Source organism: Artemia franciscana, chromosome 6 (assembly GCF_032884065.1).
Source record: "Artemia franciscana chromosome 6, ASM3288406v1, whole genome shotgun sequence".
In the NCBI taxonomy this organism is placed as follows: domain Eukaryota; kingdom Metazoa; phylum Arthropoda; class Branchiopoda; order Anostraca; family Artemiidae; genus Artemia; species Artemia franciscana.
In genome coordinates, this window is record NC_088868.1 from 18,784,981 (window position 1) to 18,798,660 (window position 13,680).

At 35.7% G+C, this 13,680-nt stretch overlaps 1 protein-coding gene across 2 annotated transcripts in view; it reads left to right on the plus strand.

Annotated features, from left to right (window-relative positions):
- LOC136028144 (protein spire homolog 1-like) overlaps positions 1 to 12,545 on the plus strand; it is a 68,100-nt gene extending 55,555 nt beyond the window's left edge. For both annotated transcript variants that reach the window (XM_065705805.1, XM_065705806.1), the window contains 3 exons: positions 275 to 369; positions 6,995 to 7,132; positions 10,476 to 12,545. In XM_065705805.1, the coding sequence (XP_065561877.1) occupies positions 275 to 369; positions 6,995 to 7,132; positions 10,476 to 10,883 (641 nt within the window). In that variant the 3' untranslated portion in view covers positions 10,884 to 12,545. The remainder of the gene's footprint in view (positions 1 to 274; positions 370 to 6,994; positions 7,133 to 10,475) is intronic.
- The last annotated feature ends 1,135 nt before the right edge of the window (positions 12,546 to 13,680 follow it).

Consider the following 13,680-nt stretch of genomic DNA (forward strand, 5'->3'; position numbering starts at 1 on the left):
CCGTTTGTTTTAAGCTAGACCTATTATATGACTGTATTTCTGCTCGTTTAGGGTTTAATGCTGCTCTTTACTTTACTTGGAAATTGTTTTTCAATTCTGAAAAAAAGATGACGATACTCTCTCTCTCTCTCTCTCTCTCTCTCTCTCTCTCTCTCTCTCTCTCTCTCTCTCTCTCTCTCATCTATCTATCTCTTCCTCCATTTTTCTCCATAACTTCATGATAAGATTTCCTTTCAGTTGTGCCTCTTCTTCTAATGATAATATTGCTTTGCAGATAATTCAAGATTTCAAGATCTAAGAAGACATAGTGCCATGCCTAGTCTGGGGCACAGCTCTTCCATTAGCGGACCACGACTGTCATTCCATAACGTGAGTTGTTTTTTGTTTTGTTCTCGTTTATCTTTTTGCTTTTAAGTCCAGTTATATACAAAGCATGTTTGAAAAAAAAAATCTAGTTTTGGTAACAAAACCTTCATTTTTTTCTGTTTTAGTAACGAATTTGCTTGGTAAATGTTAGGGAAAAAGTATTTTGCAAAAAGTAGTATGTTGTATTATTCTAAATATGTTGTAATATTCTAAATACTACTCTGATTGCCTTTGATTAGCAAAATAGGAGCTAGGGTCCCTCTCTTTCGATTTTAAGCATGATAGACACCTATCATATCCCTCTTTCATGAGGATCAATTTAAGATCATTGCCTGGTTTCTCGGGAACTCTGGATTATTGTTGAGGTTAGCAACCTTATGGCCTCTGATAGCCCACCTGTCTAGAGACTAGTGGAATGTCAACGAATTATTCAGACTTGAAAACTAAGTGAATCGTTTTAATGAAAAAAGTACACTGGAACATCCTTGATTTGTGTTGGTGTTAGCCACTACAGCCTATAATAGCCTAATCGTCTACAGACTATCGGAATACTACTGAATGTTTGCAAGCCTTGGAAAATTCGCTACACAAAAGATGATCCTGTTGTATATTGTTTATTAGGCAAGTTATTAGCTGAGTTTGACTAACAATGATTTTAATTCCTTTGTTCAAGATTTCTTGAAACAATGACGTCTTTTCAACGATGCTGCTTCAAATCGTAGAAGGATAAGGGCAATAAATGCAAGATCGTTTAAATTAGTTTTCTCATTAATAGCCCTTGTCTTATTACGCTGCTCTGTTCAGTCTTAAGTGGGACAAACACACTGATAAGGTCACCAACTAAGGTAACTGTTGGCTACAGCTACTCAAGCTAATGGATAAATTGAATTGTCCTAGATCTTTACGTTTATGCATCTGATTTCGAAATGTACTTGTTCCGCTTAGCAATATGGCTTCATTGAAGAAATCTGCGACAGAGTTGGTCCTGTTTAGTAAGATAAGATTCTCATCTCTGAAAAATTTCTATCACACACCCAAGTTGGCCAAATTTGCACTTTAGTGTCAAAAATGCAAAATATACAAGCAATTATGAGTTTTTCAAAAAAAAATCAAAAAGTTAAGAAGATTATAAAAAATTGTTGTCAAAACAGTAAAACATATCAAGAGAGTAAAAAATTTTGCACAATTAAAAAAGGATAAGTAAAATTAAAAAAAAAAATCTGGTAAATTTGAAAGGCGGCATAAGCCGGCAGCTTCGTGTCGACCTTAACTGAAAATAAATAATGCGCTATCATCACACCCCTTTACTCACTTTTCTATCAAGTCAGTCATGTTTTTTTTTCATTTTTCTTTTCCATTTTTATGCATTTCATTTTTATTGCTATATATCTTCTCTTCTTAGCTTGCTCCTTAAGTTCATTTTCATTTATTGAGGGTGTTACAAAAAAAAATGCCGGATTTATATCTGTGACAAATCGTATTTATCTATCTGAAAGAAGCAAATGAAAGACACATTCTCTTCGGGAAATGCCGAAACTGTACGTGAAACACAATACTGGGCATTTGACTCTCCATGCTGACCTTACAGACAGCACTTGTTCTTCCATGAAATTAACTATCACTCTCGTTCCACATTTTTCCATAAACTTCGTAGAGAGCCTGTTGAATTTTTTGTTTGAAATCCAACATATTACAGGGTTTGTTCTTGTAAACTCATCACTTAGTGTACCTCTCTTAAAAAGAAGTCGTAAGTTTTCAGGTAACAAGATAAAGGTGGATAGGTTTGGTCTCCTCGTAACGATATTAGTCTGTCCAGGAACTTCATCGAGTAATGTGATTATGTCTCCTCAAGTATGGCAAGTTGCATTGTCTTGTTGGAACCAGAAATGTTCGATTTTCGTTTGGTCCAACCGGTACCAAAGGAAATTAATTTTCATCGCACAATCACGAACTCAGTTCATCGTGACAGCCGTTCATTGGCCATCTAAAAAAAAGAACAAGAAAAAGTGGCTGATTAAACATTTAATCTAAATTGCACAACTAACGATAATTCCTTCTATTGAACTGGACTTTTTCAAGTTCATTGATCAGCCTACAGACAGTGGATTCCAGAATCGTACGGAATTTTCGAACGGTTTCCGCAGATTTTTCACCTTTTTTGTGTTGAGTTTTCCCAATCAAAACTCGCTGTTCTGTACAGTATATTTCCATGACTGTTCACCACAAATATTAAGCTGAAAAACCAAAGCACTGCATCAAACCATATCCCCGATGATCAATGATAACAAAACATGCCAAAATAATGTTGCAAACAGCAACAAATAAAAGTTACGGGTATTTCAAATCCGGTGTTCTTTTTGAAATATTCTTTATTATTTAACTATGATGCTTTAGTCAAGTGGCTTTCTTTCCATTCTTGGAGTTATGTTTTTATGGCACTTGGTATCTACCAAGTGACATATAACGATCGCAAGTTTTGTCGGTCGGTCGGTCTGTCTGTCTGTCTGTCCCGGTTTTGCTACTTTAGGCACTTCGAGGTAAGCTAGGACGATGAAATTTGGCAGAAGTATCAGAAACCAGATCAGATTAAATTAGAAATTGTCGTTTCCCCGATTCGACCATCTAGGGGGGAGTGGGGGGACGGTTAAATCGGAAAAATTAGAAAAAATGAGGTATATTTAACTTACGAACGGGTGATCGGATCTCAATGAAATTTGATGTTTTAGAAGGATATCGTGTTTAAAAGCTCTTATTGTAAATCCTGACCGGATCCGGTGACATTGGGGGGAGTTGGAGGGGCCTAAAATCTTGGAAAACGCTTAGAGTGGAGAGATCGGGATGAAACTTGGTGGGAAAAATAAGCACAAGTCCTAGATACATGATTGACATAACCAGAACGGACCCGCTCTCTTTGAGGGAGTTGGGGGGGGGGGGGTGATTCTGAAAAATTCGAAAAAATGAGGTATTTTTAACTTACGAAGGAGTGATGGGATCTTAATGAAATTTGATTTTTGTAAGGATATCGTGTCTCAGAACTCTTATTTTAAATTCCGATCGGATCCGGTGACATTGGGGGGAGTTGGGGGGCCTAAGATCTTGGAAAACGCTTAGAGTAGAGGGATCAGGATGAAACTTGGTGGGAAAAATAAGCACAAGTCCTAGATACGTGATCGACATAACCAGAGAACGGATCCGCTCTCTTTGGGGATGTTGGCAGGGGAAGGATTAATTCTAAAAACTTAGAAAAAATGAGGTATTTCTAACTTACGAAGGATTGATCGGATCTTAATGAAATTTCATATTTAGAAGGACCTCGTAACTCAGATCTCCTGTTTTAAATCCCGACCGGATCCATTGTCATTGTGGGGGGACCGGAAATCTTGGAAAACACCTAAAGCTGAGAGATCAGGATGAAACTTGGTGGGAAGAGTAAGCACAAGTCCAATATACGTGACTGACATAACCGGACCGGATCCGCTCTCTTTGGTGGAGTTGGGGGGGGAGTAAAATCTTCCGAACGGGTGATCAGATCTTAATGAAATTTGATATTTAGAAAAATCTTAGGCTTTTGAACTCTCATTCTAAATCCCGACCAGATCCGGTGACATTGGGGGGCGTTGGAGGGGGAAACCGGAATTCTTGGAAAACGTGAAAATCGAGGTATCTTACGAATGGGTCATCGGATCTTAATGAAACTTAATATATAGAAGAATCTTATGTCTGAGATGCTCCATTTTCAATTCGAATCGGATCTGGGGACATAGAGGGCTGGAGGGGGGAAACAGAAATCTTAGAAACCGGTGGAGAGATCGGGATGAAACTTGATGGGAAGAATAAGCACAAGTTATAGATACGTAATTGACATAATTAGAACGGGCTCAGTGCTTTGGCGAGTTTGGTGCTTCTGGACGTGCTAGGACGATGAAAATTGGTAGGCTTGTCAGGGAGCTGCACAAATTGACTTGATAAAGTCGTTTTCCCCAATTCGACCATCTGGGGGGCTGAAGGGAGAGGGAAAATTAGAAAAATTGATGTATTTTTAACTTATGAGTGGGTGATCGGATCTTAATGAATTTTGATATTTAGAAGGACCTCTTGACTCAGAGCTCTTATTTTAAATCCCGACCGCCATTAAGCCTTTGATTTTCCTTTTAAAGCATTCTATGGATTCTTAGAATTTTGCTAGAGCTCATACCATATGAGCTCTTGGCTCTTCCGATCTCGTCATGAGTGCCATATGAGCTCTTAGCTCTTGTTTTCATTGTCGTTTTTCAGTATGAATTGCAAATTATGTATTTATTCCTATTTAAGTAAGTAAACGTTATCTTATCGTAAGTAAAATGAAACTATCGGTAGACCTGCGAATTCAGTTATAAACTTACCGTCAAATCTGTAATATAATTTAAATTTAGTAAACTGACCTATTTAAAGCAGATTTGAATGCCAATAGTTTCGTCAAAACTTCCTCACAGCCAAAGAACTATCATGACGCGATCAAACCGGACATAAAAGATAAAAGCGTGATTATACGAACCCAGGGTCTTCAAGGTATTTAATAGATCATAAATGTTCATATAAAATATGATAATTGTGTTGCAAACGAAATACCGTATGTTTGTTTTCGTTTTGTTTTTTGTCATGATTAGTGATTTGTTGTTTTTTAGCAGTAAGAGATGGAAATTTGGAAACTTTTCAGATATGGGGATCGTGAAAAAATGTCAAAAGCTTCTCTGAAGTTTGCAAAATATCGAGCAATTTCCCAGAAACAAAATCATTTATTTTTATCCTAATGAATGATGTAGAAACCAATGACAACGAATAGTTCCAGCTTCAAAGATTAGACCTAGGAGCATGTGGAGACAACCTCCTGTATAGAACATATGATTATCTCTTCAAGAACCTGCGATGAAAATTCTGCGTGTCTATATTTCCAGAATGTAATTCTCTGTAAGTCTCGAAAAACCAAACTTGTTATGTAGCTTTTGATTTTGATTTGAATTTTTCGAAAATTTACCTAAGATCTTGTTTTCTCCGAGACCTCCAGGTGCAAATAGTAGCTTTAAATCTTCCCTCGAGTGAACCGCTGCGTAGATTTTCTCCTACTTTGGGATGAGACTCGTCGGAAAGACCTTTTCTATAATGTTTGTACGTCTTGTAAAGCGTATTCTTTGGTTTCCTTCAGTAATGGGTGGCTCCTGTCTGCCAATGAAAGAGCATTTTGGAAGCTTATGATCTGGCTTGCGGAGGATATGTCCAAGCTATCACCATCTTCGGTGTCAGTCTCTAGTTGGCTTGCTTGTGTATAGATCTCGTCGTTGCTGATATGGTTTTTCTAGTTGATCTTTAGGATTCAGCAAAGACAATTACTCCCAAAGGTAGTAAGGCGTTTCTCCCGTTTCGCATTTAACATTAGGTATATCATTGAGTGACTCAGAACAGCCAAAACGGTGCTCTAGAAAGACATGAGTTTTTGCATCTGTGAGTATACTGCGGGTTTTTGGACTGGTAAGAGTTGCTGAAAGATTGTGTTGGCTACTGCTGTTCTGGGTCCTGATTCTTTTTCACAGTCGCCATTGGAAGTTACTGTACTTCCCAAGTACCTTAAGTCTGTCCCCAGTTCAATATCTTTTGCTCGTATTCAGGCCCCTACGAGTGAACTGCTAATCGACATAGCTTTAGTCTTTGGGATCTCGATGTGTAATCCGAACAATTCAGCTGTCTTAACGAGCATGTTCAGGAATTCCTGAAGCCTCTGTTTGTCGAATTCTATGACCCCTATATCCTCGGGGAACTTGACGTCCTAAAGAAGCTTGCTTGCAATTTGAATTTTATATCCACTTATCTTTCTAATGATGTAACCTGCTACTAGGAGGAAGAGAAAAGGAGACAGGACCTTTTTTTGAAGCCAGTCATTGCCATACAGCAACGTTGTGCCCTGTTTTTCAAAAAATACAATAACAAACCCTCGCACGGAATACATTTCCTCCATAAGACACTCCCCGCCCAGATTCCGTCCGCTTTAATGTATTTCTGAACCTGTTCCTATATTTTCCCCAGTTCGCTGCTTTACCTCCAGATATGAAAAAAAAAATTGTCCCCTACATTACTGAAAAAAAATAACAAAACATCCCGATAGTTTCTCTCTTTTTATTATTTGTACAGGTGTTGCCTATGTTTTGGATGTTGGCTTGTTTTTTTTTTCTTATATTTTTAATGACCCGTTTAAATTTAAAATGTATGTTTTATAATGTACTTTAACTAGTTTTAGCCGTTCTTTTAATTATTTCTTTTTTTGGTGTGCTGGTGATAAAAAATCTGTGAAATAAACATCTTATCTTAGTGATTTCTGTAGTAAATATAATTTCCTGGGTGCTGTGTTTTGACACCTGCTGAAATGTAATTCTTATTTCTTCATTAACTTATTTAGTCGAAAAGTGAGTTGCTCAGAAAAGCACAAGAAGGGTTGAATCGCAAATAGTTTGAACCTTCGTGTCAGATATATATTGACATTAAAACACCAAAAAATACTTAAAAATAAAAAAAGATGGACATGTAGAGTTTTGGGGGAATTATCTTAATTTATTTAGAAGTATTTGTGAGCCGAAAATAATTTTTTTTTCTGTTTTAGGAAGTTTTCCAAAACCGCAGAGGCAGCCTTTTGCATTTAACTTTACCGGAGGTTGTTCACATAAGGACAACTTTAACCAGAGCAGAAATTGAAAAGAAACTAGACCCTAGTATTCGACAAGAGCTATTGAAAGGAAAGGTAAAATGATTTTTGTATACTAACTCTCTAGTGTTAGACTCAACTACTACGAACTCGTTTTTTTAAGTTTGGCCAATGCTTCTCCTCAATACTTCTCAGCCCCTTCAACGTTTCTAATGTTCGCAAATGCTCTAAAAATTTATAATTATCACTTACTGTTATCTTTTATTTAATATTATTCTTGCCTATTCTAGACGTAAAGACTTTGAGTGCTACAGCGTCATTACCCAAGCCATCTTTGAATTTTTTCAATGTCTTAATCGCGAAAATCACTAAAATCACGATTTTTAGAGAAAATTATTTTCTATATTTAGGAAGCGTTTTATTAATACATCTTTTTTTTTTGCTTTATACTTGTATGGTATTATGCATAACGTCTTCAACCCACACAAAACTCGAATAAATTGGAAAATCAAGGTAACAAAGTGATGGATAGGTATCGTCGTCTTTTAAGAGTTTTGTTGCAAATTTGGCGCCTTCGGTAGTATTCTGTGGAATTCTCGCTGAAACTAAGATTTTCAGAAAGCCTTTTTACCTAAAATCTTATTTCCTATAGCTTAAGGTTGGAAGATTCCAATTCAGCGTTGATTTTGCCTTTAATCAATCACGTTGCAGGTTTATGGTTTCTTGAATTAAGAAGTACCCACCATTACTCTGATTGGCTAAACTCTTAAACCTATGCCGAAATTCCTAGGCCCAGTACTCGGAATTTTCGTAATATCTTGATCTAAGTCGCGTAGTTAAACTGAAACATTTGTTTTCAAAGCATTTTAGAGCTTGTTTTTTTTAGATTTTAATTTTGAGTTCAGCTGTGTGAGTATACCGAAATATTTCTATCCTATGATTTAGGAGCACGAAAATTTCTTCTCCCATCTAAAATCTTGATTGTAACTGAACACGTATGGAGATTTAGCTTTAGGAAGCATCGAAGCTTCCTTTCATCACATTAGCTTTTTCATCGACTCGGTCAGGTAATGAAAATCTCTCCCTTGGCTAATATTACGCTTAAAATTCTTGCTCGATCTCTTCCTATTCTGTTTAATGAGAAATTGGGTTCTGCTGCGGGGGTAAAAACACAGTTTCCATTTCTAAATTTTTTTTTTTCTAATTTCACTTAGCTTTTTTACTGTTTTATCTTTCTTCTTAGATAAAAACTTTACCCGTCCTCTGTTTTTCAAACAGTTTGGGAAGTTGTACTATTGATGATCCTATGCTTTGGTGCAAATTCTCTGAGCCTCATTAAAAAAAACGTGGGAGGAACGTCGAATCTATAATTGCCAATTGAATACAGTGATTCGGTCAAACTGAAGATCAAAAGCATAAACTCGTGATTGCGACCTATCGCTTTAATGTAGTTCTAATGTTTGTATTTTGGGTTTTATTTTGTTTCCCTCATAACACGTAGATTGTGATGCTTTTAGTTCAGTAGAATTTTGAAACTTCCCCAAGGTCAGTGAGATATTTAGCCGTTCCGAAGTCATCCTTCCAAAGGCATCTTCAACTGAGAAAAGAGACAGAAATTATTTGGGACCATGTCTGGGGAGTAAGATGGTAGATCCAAAGCCTTCTGGTCTTTCTCCTATATGATGCTGATGGTAGCTTAGGCGATGCAAACTGTGACGTTGACATGATGCAAAAATTGCTTGGAGAGCAGAAATAGCCTCAACGAGCTCATTGATGTTGAAAAAGACAGTGAGTATCCTTCTCTTCAGTCACCTGACACCAAGGGCCATGAATGCCCATTTTGTTCCTAACCCTGCCCTACCTCTTGGCTTCAGACTGAGATTGTAGATCTAATCTTTTTCTCTGGTAGATCCCAACAAGCAGACTACTTGGGTTGGTTGTCTTCAGTTCAAAAGCCATCTTACTGGCGTCATGCTGCAATATGCCCCTGAAAACTTTGTGTTTTTTTCTCATGGTTCATCAAGGTCAAAAATGGCCAATTCTAAATTGTTGAAGCTACGGAATGACACTAATAGAGCCGAAATTGCAAACGACTAGCATATGAAATGCTCTCAAATCAGGCACTGAGATCGTACGTCAAATGCATGGCTCGCCGAATGGTTTATTTATGTACCTAAGCTCCGTTTTCTGAAAAAAAAATTAGAAAAAATAAGAAGAAACGTTTTAAAGTTTAGGCAATGCAATGGTTTAACATGTTTTGTATGCTTTTTAGTACTTCTGAATTGGTCCAGATAGCCTTAGTTTTTTTTTTTTTTTTTTTTTTTTTTTTTTTTTTTTTTTTTTTTTTTTTTTTTTTTTTAGAAATGCTTTATCCAATCATTCTATAACATTCACAAAAGCTTGTCAAATCATTATTTTTCTAAAGAAAATACTTAACCCGATAGAATTATTGTATGGGGTGTATTAAATAGTGTCAAGTATCAATTTATTTCTTACCTGAAAATCACATTTCAATGAAACTATTAACCATGGATAATGACATTTCGAGTTATTTTTTTTTCCGTTCTTCCTCTTCTTTTTTTTCCTATTTTTTCTAAAGAAGCTTGCTTCCAATTTTAAGCTTCCTTGTGTCTGGCTGTGCATTTGGCTGGCAATTTGGACTGCTTCGTTAAACTACAGGCATTTATTTGCTTTATAATTGGCAGATTTTCATGGAAATAGTTAGAACTCGTTTCCACGAATATATCCAAGAGCAGTTCGTTTCTGGGAATGGAGCTATAAGTTTAGAAATCCTCCAAAAACAAAAGCTTTTTCCCCATTTCCCTAATTTTTTCTGCTAGGTTTTAGTAAATTTTAGCCTTTTTCATATAATTGACGTTAATCCAGTGGATAGGTATTTATTGCAAAACAACCACAGGACCATGTCAACAAACCAAATAATAAAGTAATCATTACTTTCACTGAACGTCTCAAAAACATATACAAAATAAAATATAAAAAAAATAAGTCACACACATTCGAAAATACTTCTATCATTCAATATAACGCAATTCCGTTATATTCGTTTTTAACCTCGTGTTCTCATATCATCTTGAATGAATGCATTGTTTTTACCATAAAATATAGTTTTCACCAGATATTATACTAGCAATACCACTTTTCTCGTGAAAACAGTTTAATATTTTGAGTTTTTTTCTAATTTGTAGTTTTGATTGTCTCAACTTATGAAGACTGTGGTAGCCTGGAATGAGGGCGAAGAATTGGGATCTAATAGGTCTTCGTGTCCATGAAGGTGGTAAACTAGTATTAAGTCAATTGATAAGCTGCTGATCTGCCCAAATGCTTATCTTTCTGTGTTCTATTTGTTGTTATAAATATTTTGTTCACTCTTATTTTGAAATTTTATCGAAATTTCTGATTACGGTTGTTTTCTTTTCAGATATGTTACTCCTGTAAAGTTCGCTTCGGACTTTTATTTGGCCCTTGGGCCCAACAATGCCATCTTTGTAAGCAAAAAGTGTGCTCGAAGTGTAGTTTCAGAGCTAATATCCCAGATACCAACTTCCCGCAGCTACCCGAGCGGAATCTAGTACCTAAGTGTGGAGCATTGCCTAGTATTGCTTCCGAAGGTCCCGCTTCCCTGGACTCAGGTTTGAAACTCGGTGAAAGTTCCCATTCAGTAGTTGATGATGGTACTTGTGGACCTTCCTCGTTTGCAGGACTTGGTGCTCACGATCTAAGGTGGAATCGACGTTTTACAGTTTCAAAAAGTCACTTTATACAAATGTCCGTTGTTTGTCGTGAATGTCGTGGATTGTTGCACGACCTTATTGCTTCTGCTAATTAAGTTTAGTCCTTCTTTTTAATTTGGTATTAAAAAAAAATGTGCACCAGAGCTTCTGGAAAAAGCTGCGAGTCCATCATATATCTGTAGTTAATGGGTCCATTAAAAAATTCAACCACGATTTGATTTCCTTCCCTCCTTCTCACAGAAATTATTATATTAATGCCAAATGGAACTAACGGCTGGGAAATGTCACCCTATGTCTGAGTGCTCTCTGTTTAAATTTACCAAACTTTGTTGTCCTATTTAGATTTAGTTATGCAGAATTTATCTAACCCGCAAAAGAATTCGCTACAAAATCTTTACTTCAAGTGCCAATCTCTTGTTCAAGCTAAAATTTTCAGTTTCTTTTTAATGCATTCAGTTTAATTTTTCTCTGTAGAACCCAGCAAGCATATGCACGGGGGGTGGGGTGTGGGGGGAGGCTTTGGGCCCAAATATTATCTTTTTACGAACTACATAGTGATGTATAGTATTTTCCACATAATTCTTTGGCTATTTCTTTTGTTAAACTCCCCGTCCAAAAAAACAAAACAAAATCTTCCGCATTTGTCTGGCACATACAAGTTCAAGAAGATTCGTTTCTTTCTTCTTTTCGGTAGTTTTCTGCATAACTATATCTAATTTTTATCACCTTACAGAATGTACAAATTTTAAATAATCTCTTGTTTATGTAAGACAAATCTATAGTAGCCTGTTTATACTGTTGAAAGTTTCTAAAATCAATTGTAACCTAGGTAATCTGTCTCTTCAATACTTTATCTTACTTCGTTTATTTTAAACACGTTTTATAGAAATCTGATCCTTGTTACCTTACTGTATGTACAAATATTTAAAATATTCGCTTTGTTTTGTAAGACAAATCTCATTTGTATTGCTGAATGACTGCAAAATGTATTGTAACCTAAGTTGAGTGTCTGTTGAATGTTATATTGTACATTTAAATTTAGCACTTTTTTATTGTAGATTTGAATTTGAATTTCGCCTCTTTATTTTCAAAAAAATTTGGGGGGGGGCATTCGTTTTAGCTTCATACTTGAAATATTAGTTTTAAGTTGAAAGAATAATGTTTTAATGAGACTTGGAGCTGAATTTGTGTGTTTTATTTCAATTGTATGTGGTCTCCCTCACTCTCTTCTCTTTTTTCCACCTTTTCTCTCTCTCTCTATCTATCTATCTATCTTTTTCTCTCTCTCTCTCCCTCTCTCTCTCTCTCTCTTTCTCTCGCTCTCTCTCTCTCTCTCTCCCTGCCTCCTGTATACCTGACTAGTTTAGCTTAGAATAAGCTTAGATTCAACTTTAAAATTAAATCTAATTTTGCATTAAGAAATTTTAAGCAGTAACTTCAACTCGATGAAGTCTTTCTTTTAATTTTATCAAATTGAATTAGAAAGAAGAATTGTCTGCTATTGTTTTGTTGTTTCTATAAGAGCTTTGAAGCTAAAAATTTGAGAAAGGGCGGGTGGTAGGTAGGTTTAGTGCCTTATTCATATTTAATAGCTAATCATGTGTCGCCGGTAGTCTGTTTATTCTGTATTTTCGTTATTTATTCCCTTAATTCGCCATCACTGTCATTATCGATCGTTTGTTTTGAAGTGCTTTAAGTTTTGTAAATATTAGAATTGTTACGGTTCGAATTAATAAATCATCTTAATATATTGCAAAGATCGTATCTGTGTCTTGTTAGAGATTTCTCAACTTGAAGCTTTAGTTTTTGTAAACTATAAATTATTCTACCAATGTCCAAAGTTTTAAGCCTGTTCCAGGATGTCAGAAAGAAAAGAAAAAGATAATTTTGTTCTGCATTGATTAACCTCAGCATTTCGCTTCGATGTTGTTAAAGCTACAACAGGTTCATTGCCACCTTGTGGATGACTAAACAAGAGACAAAATTCTCCCATTTATCACAATCTCAACCCTCGCCAGTTATGCAACTTATTTGATTTTGTGAAAAAAAGGGTTTGTATGAACTTTCTTTTGTGATATTTGTTGTTTTGCTATTTGTTGTTTTCTTTTTTTGTCTCTGGTAGAATATTTTTGTCTATGATAAAATATTTTGTATACGGAATCAAGATTAATCTTTTCAGTATTAAATAAAAAAAAAACAAGTTTTTTAAATGAAAGTAAGGAGCGACATTAAAACTTAAAACGAACAGAAATTACTCCGTATATGAAAGGGGCTTTTCCTTCTCAACGCCCCGCTCTTTACGCTAAAGTTTGACTTTTTCTCTTAACTCTACATTTTAAAACAGTTAAAAGCTTTAGCGTAAAGAGCGGGGCGTTGAGAAGGAAAAGCCCTTTCATATACGGAGTAATTTCTGTTCGTTTTTAAGTTTTAATGTCGCTCCTTACTTTCATTTAAAAAACTTGTTTTTTTTATTTAATTTCTGAACGTTTTTGAATCAATGCATGTTTTGATTTTGGCTCTCCGCAAAGGAATAATTAAAACGAAATTTGTATATTTATTTTTTTTTTTGGCTAAATGGCTTTCTCATAATTTTGATCGAATGATTTTGAGAAAAAAAGAGCGGGGGAGGAAGCCTAGTTGCCCTCCGATTTTCGGTTAATTAAAAAGGCAACTAGAACTTTTAATTTTTTAGGAATCTTTTTATAAGTAAAAGATATACGTAACTTATAACTTAGCTTACGTAAAGAACTTTGTATTCTCATGTTTTTATTACATATATGAGGGGGTTCGCCCCCTCGTCAGTACCTCGCTCTTTACACTAAAGCTTAAATTTTGTCCCAATTCATTAAGAATGACCCCTGAATCACAAAAGCCGCAGAATAAATAGTTGAA